The sequence below is a fragment of the Neomonachus schauinslandi genome, chromosome 8, assembly GCF_002201575.2.
Source record: "Neomonachus schauinslandi chromosome 8, ASM220157v2, whole genome shotgun sequence".
In the NCBI taxonomy this organism is placed as follows: Eukaryota; Metazoa; Chordata; class Mammalia; order Carnivora; family Phocidae; genus Neomonachus; species Neomonachus schauinslandi.
The window spans coordinates 54,125,747-54,149,389 of NC_058410.1; the positions used below are offsets into that span (position 1 = coordinate 54,125,747).

Genomic DNA, 23,643 nt, shown 5'->3' on the forward strand with positions numbered 1-23,643 from the left:
AGAAAGAAAGAAAGAAAGAAAGAAAGAAAGAAAGAAAGAAAGAAAGAAAGAAAGAAAAAGAAAAAGAAAAAAGAAAGAAAGAAAACTTGGAAAGTTTTCAGCTTCTAATTTGTTCTGATGTTATCTCAGGTCTATTTCTCTGTACTGCTTTTTCTGTTACTCTAAAACTTTCTACCTGGTTTTCAAGTTACTACTTCAAAGTCAACATTTTCTAAAAAGAACAAATTGATTTTTCTTGCAAGCAGTCTTCCTTTCTGAAGAATTTTACTTGCCACCAGAAACATCATTTTTTTAAAGCCTCCTAAACTAAAAACCTTAGAATCTTTTTTATTCCATCCACTTTTGCTCCTACATATAATCTATCATTGAATTTCTTGACCTCAGCCCATTCAACAGCCTCTACTTTAATACAACCCCATACTGTTATAACAGCCTCTTGGGCGGTTTCTGAAATTCTAGTCCCCATCTGTGATCACAGTTTTTTATTTCCCTAAACCCCAGCTTTCCATCACACCAAGAATATCAATGACACTACCTCTGAAATATTTCATTCATCATGAATGCTTCTTTGCTCAAGAACTTACAACACTTTCTCTGTCTGTATTTAAAGATTGGGCCGTACCCCACATTTATTCCTGAAGAAAGTTCAACTTCCTAAGGTTTCTCTCTGTACCATTTTCTCTAACCAAACATACGGTATTTTGATTTATCTTCCCACGAATTCAACTACCACCCTGATTCTGATGCTTTTCTTAATTGTAAGATAGAACAACGTGGTGTCAAATGTAACTGATATACTGTTTTTTAATTTTTTAGTCTTAAATAAAATTTGTCATTCCTTTTAGGCTTGTTTTAGGGTAAGCTGTTGGCAATTTGTGTGACTGAGTTAGTCAGGTACTCCCAACAATTCCCTTTTCATTCCCTTCCATTTTCACTGAAAGGAGAAACTCCCAAGGTACCTCATTAACAATCATGAAATGAATAAATAAATAGCACATGTGCCAAAGGCACAAAGCTTAAGCCACTGGCAGAATGTTAGCATTAAAATTGCAGAAGCACTAGAGACTTTTAGTGAGCTTTGAATGAATGCTGAGTACATGGGTATTGAATCTCTTTCATTATTTTGTATACTTCGACCTTCTAGTGCTTGTTTCCCTTTCTCCTGTAATCTACCTACTAATTCCTTCATTACTATTTATGCTGTGAAAATACGTGATGCTCTGTTTAGTACTTTGGATGACAGTCAATGAATATTTACTCACAAACTTGAAAATATTTGCGATCTCAAATAATTTTTTTAAATTAAGTAGAGGGGTGCCTGGCTGGTTCAGTCGGTAGAGCATGCAACTCTTGATCTCAGGGTCAGGAGTTCAAGTCCCATGCTGGGCATAGAGCTTACTTAAAAAAATGAAGGCAGAGAAGATAACTCATTGCAATATCAGCTAGCAACACAGGAAAGTCAAACTATCAATTTCTTTAACGTTTGCCCCCCCCTCAATTCCAACTTGGATATAATTTTATTCAATGAATTTTTAAATGACCAGAAGGAGATATTCACAGTTGCTGTTTTGCTCGTATAGATTGAAATAAAATTCAAATCAATTCATTAAATTTAAGAGTGAGTCTGCAAACTAAAGAAAATTCAGTAGGGACAATCAGCTTATTTCAGGTTTAAACGTAATTACAAGATGTAACAGACAAGTTGGCTGGGTAAAATACAGAGCAGAAAAGACCTGTATGGGGTGGTGCATATAAATAAGGAGTTAACGAGAGCAATGTGATGTAAAATTTCTTTTAAAAGGCAATATGATAATGAGATGAGTTAATAAAATTGTTACATAAAATGATAGATACTAGAGGTGGAAGAACATTATATGTAATCTAGTCAAGTTATCATCATGATTTTTTTTTCAGCAGTAAAACATCTTATGCAAAAGAAATTGTAACAGGGATTCAGCCATATGTAGAAAACAGATAGAAGTGAGCTTCCCTGAGTGAGGACACGGCATGAAGCTTGCAAGCCTGAGTTCCTCTCCCATCCACCTTTCCAACCATCCCTTTCTCCCTGTTGCAGCCTCCGAGGCACCTCAGTGGATTCCCTAGGGCTCCACAGAGCACGATCTAAACCAGCTCCCATCTCCTAATTTGCAAATATAAAAGCTGGTGCCCGGGAGGATAAATAACATACCAAAGCTAACGCAGCTGGCCTAAAGAAGACTGACAGCAGAGCTCTGGTCTTTCAGCTACATTCAGTGCTGTCTAGTTCAATTTTCTGGTCATTGCATCTCCATGTATTGAGTGTCTTCTATATTCCAGGTCCTGCATGAGGTGCAAAGGAGACGGGGAATATCCTGCCTTAGAGAATGCTAGTAATGAAGAGATAGGCTTCTGAATAATAATATGGAGAAATCATATGTGATGGTACAGAATTCCATGAGAACATGAGAGATGTCAGATAATATCAGCTGAGAATGCAGGGAAACTTCACAAATGAGATACTATTTATTCAGTTTTAGAGAGGGATAGATGTTGATCAGGCATAATTTTTTGCATTCACAGATACTTAATAGATTACCATAGCCAGTTCCAACTATTACAGGTTTAAAATAGAAAATCAAAGAGGGGTTTTAAAAGGGTATTTGTCATTATTATAATATATATTGTCATTTTATAAACTACCTGGAAAAAAATCAGTATTTGGAATGAACATTTACCTTTTGGTGGAGCTTCACTTAATTGCTAAACCCATAGAAGTTAATACTTCCTAGAAGTATTTTGATACTCTGCCTAGCTATTTTAGGCAAAAGTTATGAGGGAATCCAAGGGCAAAGTTCTCTCTGCTGGTTTGAATGATATTATCACAAAGAGGGAGATGCTTAAAATGAGGAGTTTTAGCATCCATGCCAAAAACTCTCTCTACTTCCCTCATTTTCTAAGTTAGCCATTCTTCATTTTAAGATTCTAATGAAACAAAAGCAGATGGGTGAAAAATTCCTCATTATTTAGGATTCTTATTTGGATCATCTTGGTGAATAGCATGTTCAGGTTTCTAAGATTTTCATTCAAAGTCAGCAGGGAATTAGTTTAGATGGTCCATTGTTTACTGAGATGATGCAGGTTGCCTTGGACAGATTAATTTTTTTTTAAGGCTGCATTTGTCATAATCACAGAGATCTCTCAGAACCACATGGTACCCAAATGCTCTAAGCATTTAAGTTAGTGTTGTCTGTTTGTCCTCCAGTCTCAAATCTTTATTTTTCCCCATGTTCTTCTGAACATTTTCTTCCATGTTGCTGGTTAGAAGTCATTAAAAATATCCCCCGGGAGCTGATAATGAATCAGTAATTAGCAAGGGACACAAATCTATGCATAGTGAATTTTTGATCTCTCTATACATGGTATTTGACTGACGCTTCCAAAAGAGAAAGTCATCAGGTGCAATGACAGAGAGAAATCAAAGCTTTGCTAAGAAGAAATGACAGTAAAATCAATAGTCATGGGAATAAACACAGAATAATTAATACACTAGTCCCTCGCCACTCGTCCTGAAATAAGAAACAGCTACTAGGGTCCACCTGACCGATGTGGTCAGTGAACTGCCAACTTCAAATGTTTTACTCTGCTTTCAACTGTCACGTCAGCATTAGATGTTCTTCAAAAGTATATGTAATACACAAACATATATATGTATATATATATTATATATGTATATAAATCATACAAACGCATACACACATATATACTTAAATCTATTACCTATTTCATTAAATTATGGGTTATACTGTAATCAGTACTCTGAAGAAAAACAATAGATCAGAAGTGTACAGGGCATGCTTTTCTTAGAGCACATCACAAAAACTAGTCTGACCTACACATTCTGCACATTCCATTCCAAAAGCTTCAAAGCTATCATGTGAGAACAAAGCAAATATATAATATTATAGGTGAAGAAGAGAGGGATAAATAAGCATCAAAGGAGAGCTCAGGTTGGTGGGGATGGCCACCCCACATTTTACAAAGTAGCACAAAAGATTTACTACTAAAACAACACACTGGCTTTTATAAACAGGAACTGGGGATAATGAGTAAGATCAGGGTTGACCTTGATTCACCTTTCAACCTTAAGACAACATCTCCTGTCAAATCAGGTACATAAAAAGCAATTCTGAGCTGTTGATCTGGAATCTTAAGCTAATCATTCCACTTCTTAAAGCACCTTTATGTGATTTATTAATATCTGATTCAAATAAGAGCTTTGCATATGGTAAATGAGCCCAAACCAAAGGAAAGCAGCTTTTGAGAGAAGACAAGGTAGCTTGGTTCTCTTCCAGCACTGAAGTTCTAAAAAGGCTAGAGTAGAGAGGACTAAGTCTCCAAGCACCGTACCCAGCAGAGGCCACCTTCACAGGCATTTACTTCGCTTGTTAAGCTCGAACCAATTGCTGTTCAACACTCAGGAAAATAAAAAGTATCTAAGTGAATATATTAATAAATAGTGCCCAGGACACTTGCAAAGATACGAGACTAGAATGGCATTAGCCCTGCATAACAGTAATAGATACTAATTCACAATCACAAACCTCATACTCAAACATTATAAGAGAGACACTGGACAAATCAGTGACTCAGGATTTCCTCGGCAAAGACTTACCGCAAGATCCTGGTCATAGACCCTGTTTCTGGAGTTTTCACGTCTATTTTGGGAGTCAGGACACCTATTCCGATACTCAACACTCCTGCCCCGATTACTGGCACATGCATGGCACCTGCCACAGCCACAGCCACAGCAGGTCCGACCCCCCATCGAGCTTCTGGACGGGACTGGTCTTCAGATTTTCCTCAGGAGAGGGTAATACGTATTGCGGAAGAAGTGGAGCGGGAAGTGGAGTCCAGAGCTACAGATGCAGCCACATCTGGTTCCAACTGGCCCAAGTGCTGTGAGAGTGCAGCCAGCCAGGCCTCTGTTCTTAGCAAAAGAAGGGATCCCCAATGAGGGATTTCTGACCTGCTACGATTAGGAAAAAACTCTTCATCAATTCAAAAGAACACAAACCCCCAATTTTTCATCTCTCCTGCCAAAATGATGATATGATCCTCTCTCGATGTCCTCACCTAAACAAATGAGCATCACTGGCCAGTGACTCCTCTTTATTAGGGGATGATGTCACAGAGCTTTAATTTCCCCCTCTACTGCATTAGCTGGTAGGAATTCAGTTTAAAATTTGAGGATGTCAGAGACCAATAACAGTAATTACTACTTACACAGAGCTTTGTATATGCCCCAGGCTTTACAATCATTAGTGATTCCTTGCAGCAAGCTGGGCATGCTGATCAGGATGATCACCACCCAGTATTCTTGAAGGAAATGGATCTGTCTTGACTAGAGCTGAAAACAGAATCCCAAAGACTTTAATTTAAATGTTTTCAGTCCTTGATGCTTGGAGTCTAAGACTATTGTAAATACTTTTAATAGTAAGTGCAAGAAATTTATTTGAACAAAGGGACCGAAAGATATGCAGAAGCAGAACTGGAATGAAGGAGAGGAAAGAGCATTTCAGTTACTCTTCTGAGAACTTCATTTAACTCCATTGCATGCGTGACCAGAAAACATTTCAGAAGTCCCAGTCCTGATAACCCCCCTCCAGTGAGGGCAGAGAAACATTTCGGTTTTTCACTACTTAATAGCTCCTCCCACACAAAACCCCCAGCCCCACAAACACAACAAACTTAAACTCTAATTGGATAACAGAACACTGTATTATTTAAAAAGAAGAAGAAGGATACACAATGATTAAAATGTCCCATACAGGGCGCCTGGGTGGCTCAGTCGGTTAAGTGACTGCCTTCGGCTCAGGTCATGATCCTGGAGTCCCGGGATCGAGTCCCGCATCGGGCTCCCTGCTCGGCGGGGAGTCTGCTTCTCCCTCTGACCCTCCCCCCTCTCATGTGCTCTCTCTCATTCTCTCTCTCAAATAAATAAATAAAATCTTTAAAAAAAAAATGTCCCATACAAGAACACAATTTTTATCAATTCTGAATACCAATGATTATTACTTTATCACAGTATCTTCAGCAAGATAAACAATCCAATACAAAAATAAGCAAAGAACGTGAAAAGATAATTCACCGAAGGAATATAAATGGCCAATAAGCAAAAAAAAAGAGTTCAATCTCTTTTTTAATTGAAGAACTGCAAATTTAAACAATGAGATACCAACAGATTGGCAAAAGAAAAAAGACTGATTATATACAACATTTATAAAGTGGTAGAAAAATAGACACATTCATTCACTTTGGTTGGGAGCTTAGGTTGATAAAAGTTTTTATGGGCAATTTGATAGTATCTATAACATTTAAAAATAAGTGTGCTTTCCATTCAATAATTCTGTTTCTAGGGAATTTATGCCACAGAAATACTGACCAAAAAAAATCTCATAGAGACACTATTGTTGACAGAAGAAAAAAGGGGGACGTTGGGGTGCCCGGCTGTCTTACTCAGTAGAACAGGTAACTCTTGATCTCAGGATCATGAGTTTGAGCCCCACGTTGGGGGTAGAGTTTAGTTAAAAAAAAAGTGGAAATAACTTAAATGTCCATAAATAAAGATTGGGAAACTACACAACAGTACCCCTATTATATTATATATATGAAATACTCCCTAGCAGTTCAAAAGAGGCATGTTTATAGATACTAACTTGGAAAGATGATCCTAAAGATTGATAAGCAAAAAAACAAGTTAGAGAATTGTATGAAGTGTATGATCCCTTTCGGTAGGAAAAGCACAAATGGACTAACTCTATTTACATAAACGTGTAAGAAAAAATTCTGAAAGGATACACACCAAACTAGTTAACTTCAAAGGTGATAAGACAATTTAAGTCTTTATTTTGTATGTTTCAGAATATTGGAAAGTCTTTGCAACAAGCAGATATAATATTTAGAAGAAAAATAATAAACATATTATCACACTTTAAAAAACAACAACAACCCTGAAAACCCTACCACAGTCAAAGCCCTCTAGTTTGGATTAATACAGGAAATGGACTGGCTAATATATATTTATGTTTATTTTTATATATGTAAATAAACAGCACCCACAGTCATTACATCAAAGGAAGACAGCACATGTATTTGGGTTGAAAGAAAAACAAACCACTCACTGATTTCCTGCTTCATCCTGGTGACCACGATACTTTCAAATGCGTGGTATCACAGATTGATAGAGATAGCCTGATTTTTCCAAAGCCAGCTATACACAGGCAATCAATCTTTTTCTTACAAGGCCAGACATTCAGCTTTGATGAGAAAAACAGCTGGTATACCGTATCCTGCTGTTTGTAATGCCATACTTAGGATATTAAAGCAACATTCTCCAGCCTGTAGAATGCCCAAGCTCTGGAACCTATGTAGGAAAGGCAGCTCTAGCCACACCCAATAATACCAGGCTTTTCCAGAGGCAAAGAAGTACCTCCTGTGCCACCAACTCTCCCTTGGTGTCTGCAACTCCCAGCACAAGTGGCAGAGGAGAAGGCGGATGCACGCTCTGCAAATGGCCACATTCTCTTTCTGCTGCCCACACGTGGCTTATTTATGTACGTATGTATACGTGTATTTGGTGAGCAGTCCTGCTCTACTTTTGAAAGCCTAAATAAAAATGAAATTTGTACTAGAACCGAAATGCTGCACGTTGGCAATAGCATTGTTTTCTATTATTTTTTTATGGTGAATATACAGCATTTCATTCATGCAAAATGTATAGCTAATGTTCCAGCCACATGAATGCAGTCTGACCCTTGGGGTCTCCTAATCCAGTAAGGAAGGAGCTTGTAAAGTAGTATGGTATGGTAAGTGCTGAGTTTGGAGTACATCCAAGGTAAATGGCAGCACAAAGAGGAAAATAAAAAAATAAACAACTTTTCTGAGGCAGACATCACAAAGGAATAGCTGTTTGAGCAAGACCCTAAAAGACAAGTAGACAAAACATGGAAAGACTGTAGGCATGGGAAGAAATATCTGCAAAGGCAGTAGAATGGCCCACTAAGGACACCCAGGAACAGTAGCCCCTCAGACAATGCAATCAGGACTGGTATAGATTACAACAAATCAGAGAATCATAAAAATTGCATATGCATACCTAAACCATTTTCATTTAACTTTAATCACAATATAACTGAAATCATACCTATTCATTCTTCTATCTTAAAATTTTTTTGAATATGCAATACCTTCACATAGCTCAAAATTCAAAATATGAGAAAGTATACAGCAAAAAGTCTCTCCCGCCCATGTCTCCTATCTGCCATTCTCCCCACCCCTATCACAGGTAATTAGTTTTGCATGTGTCCTTCTACATTTTTTTAAGATTTTTAATTTATTTATTTGAGAGAGAGAGCGAGAGCGAGCACAAGTTGAGGGGGGAGGCAGAACAGAGGGAGAAGGAGAAGTAGGCTCTCTGTTGAGCAGGGAGCCCAACGTGGGGCTCGATCCCAGGATCCTGGGATCGTGATCTGAGCTGAAGGCAAACGCTCAACTGACTAAGCCACCCAGGTGCCCCATATTCTTCTATATTTTCTTAATTAACCTACAAGCAAAAACATTTATTCTAATCCCCTAACTTTTGCACAAAATGAAACATGCCATACACATTGTTCTCTATCTTTAATTTTGTTTTCTAACAGTATATCTAGACTTTTAGATCAGTACTGATAGAATACAGAGAGACTCTTGCCAGGCAGTTGGTCTGATAAGGGTGAGAGATTGGAGCTCAGCAGTAGACCTACCTGCATGGATAGGACAGGTCCTAGGGTGAGGTGGGGTGGAAGGATAGTGAGATCTGACTAGTGATGAAAGCAGACATTTGGGGGGTGCTTGGGTGGCCCAGTCATTAAGCATCTGCCTTCGGCTCCGGTCATGATCCCAGGGTCCTGGGATCGAGCCCTGAGTCGGGCTCCCTGCTCAGCGGGAAGCCTACTTCTCCCTCTCCCGTTCCCCCCTGCTTGTGTTCCCTCTCTCGCTGTGTCTCTCTCTGACAAAAAAAAAAAAAAAAAAAAAAGCAGGCATTTGGGACAAGGAAGGCCCAAGGGCTCAGCAGCCTCTATTCACAACACCAGATGGCACAGGTGGTTTGAGGTAAAGTGCCAATTGGAAGGTGAAATGTAGTGTTGGAATGGATGGATGATACTCATAAGTCCTTTAAGTAAGTCACTATTGGGATGGTCTAAACTTGGTCTAACCTCAGTAACTTCAGTCTCGGGGTGAGGGTTGGAGAGGTTAGACTTCAGAATTTGGAAGGTCCTACTTTTTGCATGATGATTTTAGAACTGTCCTTGGTGAGATTAGCAGCCTGGGTGCCTTGAGACAAAATGTGTGAGCCCTGTGATCAATGTTCATGTACTGTGTCCTAAGCCAAGCCAACAGTGGACAAGACACCATATGATGTTCTGTGGGATGAAGCAGGGTGGGGGTGGAGTGAACAAGTCTCTTAAGTCCTTCATATTTTGAACTTGGTCTGGCCTAAGAAATGAAGTAAAGCTGGGGACTGAGCATTCACAGCAAAATCAGTGGACCCATGTGGAGTGGCTGGAGAGAGAGAGAGGAGAAAGCATGAGGTGGGTAGGGAAATGCGGCATCCCCTCTCAAAGTGCTCAACCACCATGGAAAATGAAAGTGTTAGAAAACAGTTTTTTCTTCTTTTCTACCTCAACCAATGCCTGTTAAATTGGATTGTTACACTTCTTGACTAAACTAGAATAACCAGGCTGGACACTGAAAGATGCTCCACTTTAACAATTATAAGATGAATTAGGCAATAAAAAAGCTGTCAAAAGTGATTGTGGTAGAACCATCTCTGAGAGAGCTGAGACTAAAGCAGATACCTGTCTGTTTCAATGATTTGGGAGCATCCCAGTCTCAAAGAGTGAGATTAGAGATTCGCGGATGTTTCCTGAATGATGGGGCAGAGAAACATTGACAAGAGTCGAAATCTGTACAAGTGACTTCTGAAGGAACAATACTGATTTGGCAAGACTTCTTCTCTTCTATCGATTATAGTTATCCTTTTTTTTTTTTTTGAGGGGGGCAGGGGCTTATTTTATCTTTTAAAAAGTACATATGCACACACACATATGGATAATGGGAAATAGAAGTTTTATCCAGGTCATCAAGAATGAAAGAATCCAAATGGTTAAAGCAAAATAGTTTTTTGCTTGAATTAATCAAATAATTGCCGTACCTGTTTATTCCATTTTACTTGTTTGAACTTGGCTCCAGATGATTAAAATTTTACCTATAATCATTATAGTCACATACAATTTTCTAGATCAAAATAAGTGACTACAATTGAAAAAGGATTAAATGATATTTGTACTAGAAATCATAGAAATTCTCTTTAAGGTAATTGCCTCCTTTGAAGACACTGATTTTAAATAACAATACATTGCTCAGCAACTTGTTCTATTCTTTTTTAAAAATGCTTTAATTAATAAAGAGTGTTCCTTCATGTCCCAGAAATACCTCCATGTAGTGGAATTAAGACATTTTCACTAACGAAATAAAGTAAGCAGAAAATATAACATAAGTGTAGGTACATAAATATTACAAAACACATAATAATCTACAATGTTAATCCTCTCTTATATGCAAAGAAAATAAACATATCTTCTGCTGTAAAATGGACTAAAGATTTTATGCGGCCATTTAAAGGAAAGATTGTTTTGTACAAATAAATATAAAATCCCTGGTGATTTTTCCCATCTAAGATTTGAATTCTAGTAATATTCTATTTTGATTTTTGTTATGCTTTTTTCTCTACTTGATGTTTATATGCGTTAGAGAGGCAATACTATCTTTGTAATTATAAATCCATATTTCTGTTTACACAAGCAGGTAGAGTAAATATCTTCTTATTTTGATTGAAGGATTCAATATAGTATTGTCATCTTTAAGGAACGTCTAAGGAATTTTAACAGCATTTTAAATAAACAAATGCAGTAACAAAATGTACAGAACAAATATAGAGAATGAATAAATACTGGTTGTTTGGGGAAAGGCAAATTGCTTAATTTCAATGCAAATGAAAATTTCAACACTTGTTTGAATAAATACATATAACCAAGAGGGCTAGATCAACTCAGGAATCTTAAGAAGAATTTATGGCCTTTTGCCTGGGAAAGAGACCAGGGGTGGTCCTGATTCACCAGCCTAATAAATGTGCTGATTCTCCAAAGAATGAGAGGCTCATTGCAGAGCAGACTAAGAGAACGGTACTTTGGAAAGTATGGGAAGTGCCTGGCACACAGGCACTCATAGTAGGTACGAACCACCCAGAATCTAAGTGGAGTTAATTTTTGTTTCCCAGTGATACTGGCCAAGCCAGTGCAGGGGGATGTCTTGCACTTTTGAGAATGATCCACCGACTCCTCTCAGCCATGATCTTGAGAGACAAAGTTGGGAACACATCGGCAGGGAAGAGAAAGTCTGTTCTCCTGCTTCTCCCTTTCTTTCAGGCCTACTAGACTATGCAGATGAGAAAGATCAAGAGAGCCAGAGCCCAGAGAGAGCAGGAGTAAGAAAGAGAGATGGTGGAGGGGGAGAAAGGGCAGGGAGATGGAGGGAGAGGGCCAGAGAGAGAGACAGACAGACAGACAACAGGCAGACCCAGAAGGGGATCTCGGAGGCAGTCTTTCCTGTTGTGGGTATTTGGCCACCTCTCAGGGAGAACGTGTGAGCCAAGTAGAGAGTTTCAGGTGGTGCCTGGCTGAGCCCATCTCAGGTGACCCTTGGAGACGGTGTAGCCAGAATGACAGTCTGCTTTTGCCACTTTCTTTACCTTCTTGCCCTTCTCTCTCCACTCTGGCTCCCTGCTACACTGGGTCCCCAGTTCACCTGTCTCTAGCTGCAAGCCTCCTTGTCCCTGCCCACCCTCACAGTACTGAGCACTCTGGATTGGCCTTGGGGTCTCTCCCTGTGGGCTGCCCCATGCTCAGGGCTCCCTGACCATAGTCCAGGAGAGCAAGGAAGTGCCGAGAGACCATGTCCAGATGGTATATCAGCACTGTGAAGAAGACAGGACTGTCTTTGGGCCGTGGACCATGGGAGAAGGGCCATCCCTCTGAGGGGATCTGTTTTGTGCCCCAGCTCTGAATGCTGCGGCCTATTGTTTCCTGGACTTGAGGAAACATCACAGGAGAGTTAATGGCGTGATACGTACACAATTATTTTTATTTTGAGTTATTAAAGGACAAAAGGACAAATGTAGGAAACAACCTGAAACTCTAGCTAGGACTAGTAACTAGATTTATTAGGTTTTGTTTACAGTTATAAACTATTTCTTATAAAGAAAGAAGGACAAAATGTGAAACCAGTTTGAAGATAAATATAATATACAGTAAGCTAGGTTTATTTAATTTTTAAAATTTAAATTTGATTTTTTTATTTTAATGTTTTATAAAAGTTAATTTTATACTTCAGATACTCTGATGTTATGCTGTTTTGAGTTACAAGCTTCTCTATTGCATTTCCCTACCTACTTTTTTTTTTTTTAAAGATTTCATTTATTTATTTGAGAGAGAGAAAGAGAGAGTGAGCATGAGCCTGGGGGAGGGGCAAAGGGAGAGGGAGAAGCAGACTTCCCGCTGAGAGGAGAGCCCACTGCAGGGCTCGATCCCAGGACCCTGGGGTCAGAGACCTGAACTGAAGGCAGGTGCTTAAACCACTGAGCCACCCAGGAGCCCCTCCCTCCCTACTTTTATCATGTTCTAATAAAACATAAAATATGAACTAACAATCTCATCCTGTCCTTTTTTTACTGCTTTCATCACTAAGTAATTTTTAAATTTTTTTATTCTAAATTGTGGTAAAATACACATAAGACAAAATTTACCATCTTAAGCATTTTAAATATACAGTTCAGTACCATTAAGTATCTTCACACTGTTGTGCATCCCATCTCCAAAACTTTTCATCTTGCACTAATAATTAACTTTTAGTATACAGCATTACTAAAGCAAATTTCTTTTTAGTGGGGGGAGGATTTCTCTTACAACAAAATATCTTTCACTACTAACACTCACTGATCTTACAGAAGTGGGTTGTAACAAGAAATGTATTGTACAACCTTCAAAGCCTGGCGGCTCCACCAGCTCTCACACTATGACTAAAGACATCATTGTGCTTTCTTGCCTCAGACAAGTACGTGAGTAATATCCTTTTATGAGTGATTGAATGCGGTTAACATGCATACACTTCTCTATCTCCCACACTGGGGAAAGCTCTTTTTTTTTTTTTTAAGGCAATACAGTTGAGTCAGAACTTTCTATGCAAACATCTAGATATCAAGAAGTAACTGTTGATATAATACCATCTCTAAAATCCTTGCAGTATGAAGTAATAGAAACGCTTTTTATGGGCATTCCAAATACTGATGTCCTATTTACTTTGTATGCCTTTGAGTTGAAACACAGTCTGTGCAAAAAGAAAAAAGGCAGGCAAAAGGCACTCATGACAATGAGGAAGAACGTCTGAAGGCAGCATAGAGCAAAGATTCACACTCATCCCTTGAGACTCATTATTTATCATGGTGCTTTGATATATAATGCCCTTTTTACAATTTACATTCATTTTAAGTATGTTTTTCAATCAGGCAAGGGTTATTTTACCATGTTTTAATTCACTAAAGTGTTTATTCCTGGGAGCCAAATATTGGAAATGAAGCATTACCTTTTTAAACATTCCAGGTTCCAGAGGTAAAGGGCCAGGCACCTCAGCTGTGGTGTGAAGGAGCTGGGATTCCCCACCATGCAATGCAAATCTCTGGCACTCTGGAGCCACATGGCCTCCATCCACTACCTCCAAAGCTCTGTAAAGAATGGAAACATTAAAAAAAAAAAGAATGCAAACATAGTTATGTCAATAACCTATCAAGAACTCTGGAAACTCAAGAAACCCAAAGGCACATTTCTGTCTGTTATTTCCAATTAGCCAAGATCATTCTTCAAAACCTACACGGGGTTGTAGATAATTTGGTACTCTCATACACATTTAGGGATAAACCATGAGGACTTCGCCATGTGGCCCACAGAATTCTTTTAAACCCTATGCAGACAACAAATCAGAGCTAGATAGGTAGATAATTAGCACTTACAGATAGGTTTGGGCAATCCAATTTCATTTTACGATTTCTTGGTTGCTCTACTGTCATCACTCTTAAGAAAAGATATTTGTACATTTCCTGAACATTGGAAATAAAGTAGGAACTAAATCCATTAGGAGAAAGATCTAGGCTATGCCAGGGAAAAGGAATCATTCCCAGGATTAATATTTATTAGAGTTAAAAGAAATGGAAACCAATGAAGGCAGAGTGTTCTAGTCAACCCTGGTGGTTTCCTACCCAAAACCATTTCCTTTATCCAAACTCCCAGACACTTCCCCCCCTCCCACCCCAACCCCACATGTACTTTTTCTTCACTAGTAACCCTGATTTTGTTCAGATAGCCATCTTCCATGTGCCTCAGAGGAAGCCACTTCTGGCTTAGTAGTCCATTGTGATTAGTCTATTCCTGGAGTCCTGTTCCCCTTGCCAGTAACTGACTTAGGCATATGTCCATACATCTCTCTTGCTGATATTACCCCATTGATTTATGTCTGTGTGACCCTCTAAATGGTTTATACTTTGTCTGAGTTATCTTTTGCAAGTCTGGCCAATGAGATGTGAGGGAGTCTGCTGAAGGCATCAGTGGAAGGTCTTTCTCTCAAAAGAAGGCTTACAGAAAAAACTAGTTCTTGCCTGTAGGCCAGTGTCCTGCCTGCATATGATGACTGTGACAGCCATCTTGGAACCATGGGTGGCATTAGCCAAGGAGAACAGATAGAGCAGAAAGCAGACAGAAATATGAGAGCCTGAGTCTTCAAATACATTGTTGAGCAATTGGATTAACCAATCCTAGACCTGCCCTAGCTCTAGAGTTCTTGTTATGGTACGTAATGAATGTTCTATTCTTTTTTTTTTTTTTTTTTAAAGATTTTATTTATTTATTTGACAGAGAGAGACACAGTGAGAGAGGGAACACAAGCAGGGGGAGTGGGAGAGGGAGAAGCAGGCTTCCCGCAGAGCAGGGAGCCCGATGTGGGGCTCGATCCCAGGACCCTGGGATCATGACCTGAGCCGAAGGCAGACGCTTAACGACTGAGCCACCCAGGCGCCCCTGAATGTTCTATTCTTTAAGCCATTTTGAGTTGGGTGTTCTCTGTTATCTGCAATTGAGCAGATACAAGCATTGATACATTTCTTAACTGTATAATTAAGGCTGGAATAAAGATACTGGAGCAGGATAAGGTCTTTGAGTGAAGAATGCTAATGAAGTGGAAAGAGAACTAAAACTCCAAGGCTTTAATAATTCACAGAAGAAATAGAAGGTAGGTTTAGTTTCTCAGTGGCCAGAGGAAGGGGAGGACTACGATAAATAGTCCAGGAATGGTGCTTGCTCCGTCCATAATTCTGAGACAGGAAATTCTGAGTGTTTGTAGTACAGCCAATAACCTCTCAGCTTCCTTTGAGGGGAGGAGGCTGATGACGTGTTGGCTCACTCCTCTCTCCTCCTGACCCAGATACAGGCAGTGCGGCTGTGCACCTGGTTACAGGCGCGATTATTTCAAACTTGGCTCCAGAACTGGGTCGGGCAGATAAAGAAGGCCAGGGGGTGTGTGGGCTGGGAGGGCTTCACAAGCAGAGCTCAACTTTAGGACAGCTTCTCACCCAACCCCAGATGCTCAGGCCACCCCACGAGCGTTTCTAGGTCCTCTGTAGAGTGTCAGCCACGGAACTTGTACTCACAGCAAACTTATTATACAAGTTTGTCTGCTGAAACCAATCTTCACAGAATACTACACAAAAATAACAGACCCAGAATCATGCTGGAGGGTCCCTAGGCCATGTGGTCACTTTTTAACAACATCTAGCTTCATTCTTTCAGCAAGCATTTTTACATCTCTGTGTGTGTGTCATATGTCAAGGTACACAAGATGAACAAACCCACCCTCTGCTCTCAAGGGTATTAAGGCCCGGTGGACATAGGGGCTCTTTAAGGGGGCACTCTTATTCTGAATAATAGTTATACACAGAGCGAGGCAAGAGAAATCCCCCTGGCCTAAGAGCCAACCTTAGTAAGTGGTGTTTGTAAAGGGAAAGGCCAATTGGAAACTTGGCTAATTTTTCTTTTCCAAAGGGTAAATTTTAGTTTAACTCCCGAGTAGACTACAGGTAGTCATAAGAAAGGATGAGCTGGGCTCCCTGGTGAGAAAGTTAAGATTTGTAAATGGAAGTACAGTTTTCTTTGTGAATAGTCACCACTGATCTCTTATTAAGGACAATATCTCTTGGGTTAAAAAAAAAAAGACAAAATAAAATAATAAGATCCCCCAAACACTGCCATACTGGTCTGGAGTTTTAGCAGAGAATAATTTATTTATTTGCTAATTATAGCCTGTACTTTCCTTATTTTAGCACAGATATGTTGCCAGAAATGAAAGAGGTTCAGTGTTAACTCCTTCACTTTACTCAGACTCATAAATAAGTGCAATATTTGCCCACTCATCCAGTTACTCTCTCTGCTTCCTTTTTTTATTTGGCTTGGTTTTAAAAACCAGATTGCCATTTTCCCTGGAGATTAACTTGGTAGGAAATTAATAATGGCAAGATTGTCTACCCTTTCCTAAGTTAAAAGCCAAAAGGCTTTCCAGACAAATCCAAGCTTTGTGTGGCTTGAGGCTTATATAATTTGGGGGGGCCTCTTTAAGAAAAAGAAAACAAGCTATCTTACTTTTTCAAGCACACTTTCTCAAACTTCATAACATTAGGACCTCTCCTAAAGCCTTGGGAGTGGCCCTTAAAGCATAAGCCTCATTTGCTTCCCATAAATCTGTTTCAGGTTTTCCTAATTCGGTCTACTTCATCAAGTTGTTCCTCAAGCATTTTAATACATGTAGCCCAATATAAAACAAGTTCAATGAGCTTCTTTATCTGATAGTTCTTTTTCTTCTTCTTTTTTTTTTTAAGTAGGCTCGCATGTTCTACCGACTGAGCCAGCCAGGCGACCCTCTTTATCTAATAATTCTTGCTTCAGAGATAATGTACATGTAAAATAATAAAATGTGACACCAAAGTAAAGGTTTAGGTTTAACTGCGGGGTGCAAATTGATGCTGTACTGCCATCTAGTGTCCACTCAAAGAATTCTTCGTGTGTTCTAATAAGCCTTGGAATGGGGATTTCAAAGTTTCTGAAGGGGCTTCCAGCTGCATTGAATTATTTCCTCATGAGCACTTAAAACACCAGATATTCTTCTGAATCAAGGCAGTGGTTGTACAGCTACATAAGTTTCCTGGCCATGAAGAAAGAGAGAAAAATTTTAATTCACTACAGGATAATAGTATGGGTAGTGGTTTTTTTGCTGCAACCTCTAAATGGTAGAGAGCTACCATTTCCTGAGCAACTCAGATTATGGACACACACCATCGGAACATTCTAGACTTGAAAAGGCCCTCGAGATTACCTGGTGCAGTCCTCATTGCAGATTTGAAGAGACAATGGCTCTGAGAAACCATGAGGCTGACACAACTGGGGGGCCTGCTGATTAGCCATGTGCAGGGACCCAGAAGTCTGACTTCTATGCCAAGGCTCACCCAGAGCAAATAATGCCAGTGTCACCATAAGGCCATGTAAATCTGTCCTATCTCCAGAAAACAAACAAACAAAAACCACATTTATTTACCTTGGAAACCAAGGGTTTTAGATTTACAGATGGATTTTTCTTTCAGAAGCAATGTCATATTCAGTCTTCTAATTTTCTCAGCCAAAGAGGAGATGGAATATCTCTGTGGTAAACACACAGATTTCAAGTCATACCAGCCTAGCCATTAGCTATGTGAACTTAGTGAGTTACATAACTTCTCTAAGCCTCAGCTCCCTCATCTGCAAAATAGGGATAATAACTAGACTGTCATGAGAATTAAATTAGCTAATGCTCATAAAAATTAGCTAATACTTATTAGCTTAGTACTGGCACATAGTAGGTGCTCAGTAAGTACCAGTTATTTTAATTATGCATATGTATGTCAGGTAACATTTCCTGCATAACAGCTTACTAGGTATCATATAGATGTCACTTTGAGCTAGCATATTTATCAGGCTCAACTATGTAATGATATAGAAACAAGAATGGCAGAGATGGGAGTACAGAACCCACCTGATTCCCAGTTCAGAGCTAATTTCAAATTCTCTGCAGATGAGTTTCATGATCACAGTTGGATGGAGATATAAATATAACTTTCTATGATCATTCAAGTTTTAAAAATCCAAAACATCCTAGGAGTTTTAGCTATATAAAGAATACTCTGACATTAATAGAAGTATTGAGCAACAGCAAATGGTATAGCTTTTAATGCAGAAACTCTGCCATCTACTGGTTGCACAAGATCATCAGTCTACTCGTCCTTTTTTTTTTAGTGTTTCTATAAAAAGTAACACTCTCAGGTCCAGTCAGCCTCCATCCTCCTGGGCCCGTCAATGTTTTAAATGGCAGCTTGAAGGTTTGGGACCATCTCCCAATGTGCTGTGTGGGGCAGAATGTCCAAGTTCCCGTCATATCTGACCACTGGAATGCAGATCATCTTCTCTCCAACAAAGCCTAGGGACATTTGCCATAATAATTCCATTTTGTGAAATCTAGGCTTTGGGTATTTAAGAGTCTGTGAAATTTAATCAAACTCTCTCAGAACCAATATTTGTAAATTTGGGTCATCTGGGATCACTCTCCATGATCAAGAAACTATGAAGCCCACCTAGAACCAGACTGGGCTCAACAAAGTTTGGCTTCATTATTGGCGATCCCAGAGGAAGGAAGGATCTCATTCTGGGCAAGAGCAAAGAGGACAGGGGACCAAAACAACCTGGGGAATAACTGTCCCAAACCCCAGGAGAACTGACAAACTGAGGTCTGTGTCTCAAGGAAAGGCTCAGGTTCAGTAGGAGACTCATGTTTTATGCATGATTGCACACTCACCCACTTAGAGGAACCAAAGATCGTGGTATTTTTTTTTCAACTTCTGTTTATAACATTCAAGTTGGACAATTTCATTGTTAAAATATAAAAGAAATTTTCTTGATTGCTGGTATTTTTCTTTTAAGGCTATTCAAGTTCCTATAACCTAATGGCAGAGAAGAGCAAATGTAGCTTTTCTTTTGATGGTATATCTAATCCCCAAAGAAAGACTGTCTAATGACCTTCCTAAGCTCATAAATAACAAATTAATAATGCAAGAGAGAGTTTTTAAAATTGCTATCCTTTGCAACACAAAGCAAAGCTAGTGGTGATTATATTACCATGGGGCGGGCAAGGAGCAAGAAGCCTGGCAGAATATGATTATAGATACAAGTGTAGAAACCAATCCTAAATCACCATGGGCAACGCTGGGGAGTCATCCCTGGGCTCTCCTGCTCCCATCACCCCACCTCTGACCACTGGTCAAGGGGCCCTTTGTCACCACACCTGAGCTTGCTTTGAGAGACACTAAAGACGCAGCCCCATAAGAACTCTTTGTTGTACACATTGCAGGGAAGCTGAGAAGGGTGTTAGTCACCATCTCACTTAATAGTCTCTCTATGGGGCCTGAAAAGAGAAATTTCTCTCATTTTTAAGTGCCAAAAAAAAGCTTTTCTTTTCCTCACCTGCTGTCTTTCAGACAGTGGGATGATGTAACTGATTGCAAATCAATTTTAGTGATCATACAGAACTTTGTGAATGTATAATTCTGTTAAGTCATTGTCTTTCTGGTCTTATCACATTATTATTCTTTTAGTTTCCTGATCTTTATCTTTACATTGTTAATTGGATATACACTGTAAATCCTTTGGAGGAAGACGTGATGGGGTATAAATACATGAAACCCTTGTCCATTCATTTGACCAATATCCTAGTCCAACTTCATTATCTTTTCAGTTTAGAGAGCCTTCCAGGTATCCTCTCCTACCTAGTCTCTTCTGCATCCTCCAACCTGCTTTAACATTACAAACAGATGGATCTTTCTAATGTATTCTCTTATTTGAAAGCCATTAGATGGTTGGGCACTGGGTATAGAATAAAAAGTCCAGCATTCAAGCTCTTCCATCTTCTGGATCCAGTCTACCTTTTCAAACTAAGCTCCCTTACACACCCTACCTTACAGGCAGTTTTGCTATATTGTACTCTCGTTATAATCGTTGACGGCTCTTTCTCTCACAGAGTAAGTTCTTTTATCTCAGAGAGTAAGCTCCTTACGGAGCTCGTGTGTATGATTCTCTGTTTTTGCCATGGCATATAACCACATCTGTCACATCACAGATGTTCAGTTAGGGTTTACTGGGTGAGTGAACACAAAGCCCTTTCTGCAAAGATGGCATGACTCATGACCACAGCGGCTGCCTGTAGAGCCTATGTTGTTGATGACTATTTCAAATAATGTCAGTATAAAGCTTTGGTTCAAAAGCACCTCTTCCTAACCACGATAGTTGCAGCTAGGCTGGTCCATCTGTTATTTTCCAGAAGTCTATGTCGATGTCACACACTCTGAAGTTGACTTTATAGCAACTTTCCTGTGTATCATCTGCTTCCTTTGTTTACCTTTGCCACACCTTAGCTCAATAATCCAAAATGACTCTGGTGCCAACCACAGTTAGTAAGAATGTATGAAACTCTAGGGTCCCTGAAGAACCGGGCACCAAACTTGTCTGCCTAAGTTAGCCCTTCCAGGCACTCAAAGAATTATCTTCACCAAACTTGAGCTTTGATAATAATTGCATTGCTGCAAGTGTTATTACACTATAGCAACTTTAGAATCAAAGAGTTTCAAGATAAATTGTAATTTTTCCTGTATCAAAAAGTTTCAGCATTTACTGTATTTCCTGAACTCACAAATATCTACTTTTCTTACAGATCAGATACTCTCAAAATCCTCACAGCTATTCAGAGATTTAAAGGCTCTACTCAATATATTCTTACCATACAGTGGTCTATAAATCTTATAAACCTAAAAGTGAGGATTGAGTCTTTAAATGTTACTTGTAAGACATATAAAACATTTTCACACACAGTATGGTGCTTATAGTAAATGCCCTTTGATGATAGTATGAAAACTAAAGAAATTATTTTAAAATATAAAAAGTCTTTCTTTTTTTTACTTTTTCAAGATAACTCTTACAGATGTTAGTTTTTACATTAGTTTCCAATTTCAGCTGTCAATCTCATCATTTTTGACTTCCTCAATTTCCAAATACCTGGCAGGTGTTCAATGATTAATGTAAAATGATTAGTAATTAGTACATAATTTGTCTGAATTACATCTTTGGCTTCCCCCATCCACCTGCACCACATAGGTAAACTTTATAAGAGAACAGATTTGCTTAAGGCCTCCTAGATATGTCCTTTGGTGGTGACTAGAATTGTCATCATTTAGTTAATGATGAGTTCAATTAGTATCTTTAACTGGTGCTAATGTTGCAAAAGAAAACTCTAATTAAAAATCATTTCTAACAAGAAGTAATAATGCAAAACATATTACAGACACATGAGGGATACAGATTTGCTGACTGACGACAATGAGAAGATGAATCTGAGAATAGACTGATACATATACTCTTGGCGCCCATGAATTGAATTCCTCTATGGTGTAAGAAGTTATCACTACTCTCCATCTAGCTTAATAAATTTGTCCTTACAGAGATGCTAGTAACAAGCTCCGAATTCCCCGCTAAGGGGTACTCCACTGCCACTCCAACCCCATCCTTCCCTCAGTTGTGGTCAGAGAGATTTGTTCGCTCTTCCCTTATGCACAACTGGTTTCATTATTTATTCTTTGCTCAGGTTTCCTATTTATTCTTTCCCCTCTCCTCTTGGCAATCTCAGGCTATCAAATTCTACTAAGTCTAATTTCAAACTTCATTTCCTCTAGTACACTTCTGATTATAATGAATCTTGGGTTTCTTTCCCCCTGAGGTATCCAGTTTATACTAAAGGAAATCCCAACTGACCAATGGGTTGTGTTCCAAAACTTTTTTTTTAAGGTAACTGACTTATTATCTTGTAAGTACAATATTATAAATGGTAGTTTGATTCCCAGATAAGCTACATGAAAAGTCAATTTCATGTAGCTAAAACAGTATACCATAGCAAAAAAAAAAGAAAGAAAAGAAAAGAAATAAAGGAAAAGATTGCTAATATGAATTGGTTTAAAAAACAAGAAAGCAATAAAACAGCCTTAGAAATAGTATTTCTTGGGGTGCCTGGGTGGCTCAGTTGTTTAAGCATCTGCCTTCGGCTCAGGTCATGATCCCGGGGTCCAGGGATGAAGCCCTGCATCGGGCTCCGTGATCAGTGGGGAGTCTGCTTCTCCCTCTGCCCCTCCCCCTGCTCATGCTCTCTCTCTCTCAAATAAATAAATAAAACCTTAAAAAAAAAAAGAAATAGTATTTCTTTCTCTCAAGTACAGATTATTTTCTTTTTGGGATAGGGATTATTGAGAAAAAACACATTCAATGAAAAAGAGTTAATGGTTAGAGAACTTTTCAGAGATTATAAAGTGACTTTATAGGGCTTTTATTGTTACCAGATCTAGACTATTACTGTTTCACAACAAAATTTGTACTTTTCTCTTTTCCTCATATGGTTGTATCACTAGCTTTGCTCTTGGGCCTTACACCCATCAACTGTGAGATCACGATTCACAGTAGAATGAAAAGAGACGCAAAGAATGCAAAGAAAAAAAGGAAGGAAGGGAAGCGAGGGAGAAGGGAGAGAGTTTCCTTTGGCCAAGAGCGGAAAGAAGGAGGAAAAAAGGAAAGTATTCCAAATAAAGTGAGGATATGCTTAGGAGGAAAGAAAATTCCCACATGTGGACGTAATGTAGCCAGCCAAGGAGAGACAGGAGAAGGCAGAAGAAAAGCGGGAACACCGCAGGTGCATAAACGTGCAGTTCTCCTAGGGAAACGCTGCTGGCCCCACACTTCCTCCGCTCAGGACAGGCCTCTGGGCACAACAGCTCTTCATAAGTAAAGGACTAAAGGACGTGCAAAGTTCAGGTGAGTGACAGTAACTGGTTGTGAACTTTTAGGCTGAATGCTATGAAGTAACATTTTTATAGGTCAAAACCAGTCAAATAAGGTCCAACCTAGCACTCTTTGTTAAGTGTTCACATCAGGTTTTCTGTGAACATACATTATTTCCTCATTTCAGTTATGGGCTTTTTAGGAGTTAAGAACCATATCATCTTCTAGGCCTATAACCTTCACTCAGTTACTGAGTGGGTATAAAATAAATACCTCCTTTTTATTTTTAAGATTCATTTATTTGAGAGAGAGAGAGAGAGCATGAGTGGGAGGGGCAGAGGGAGGGAGACAGAGAGAATCTCAAGCAGGCTCCACGCCCAGTGCAGAGCCCGACGCCAAGCTCAATCCCATGACCCAGAGATCACCACCCGACTCGAAACCAAGAGTTGGACGCTCAACTGACTGTGCCAGCCAGGCACCCCCTCCCCCCACCTTTTTGTTTTTGATCAGGGATGACATAAAACAAGTTTTTTCTTGTGGCACTGACTGATTGAGGACCCAGGCTTCTAGCACT

At 39.3% G+C, this 23,643-nt stretch overlaps 1 protein-coding gene across 1 annotated transcript in view; it reads right to left on the reverse strand.

Moving 5' to 3' along the window:
• CRYBG1 (crystallin beta-gamma domain containing 1) overlaps positions 1-23,643 on the reverse strand; it is a 193,149-nt gene that overhangs the window by 95,993 nt on the left and 73,513 nt on the right. The window contains 1 exon segment of the mRNA XM_021693066.2: positions 13,717-13,855. Coding sequence (XP_021548741.2) covers positions 13,717-13,855 — 139 coding nt within the window.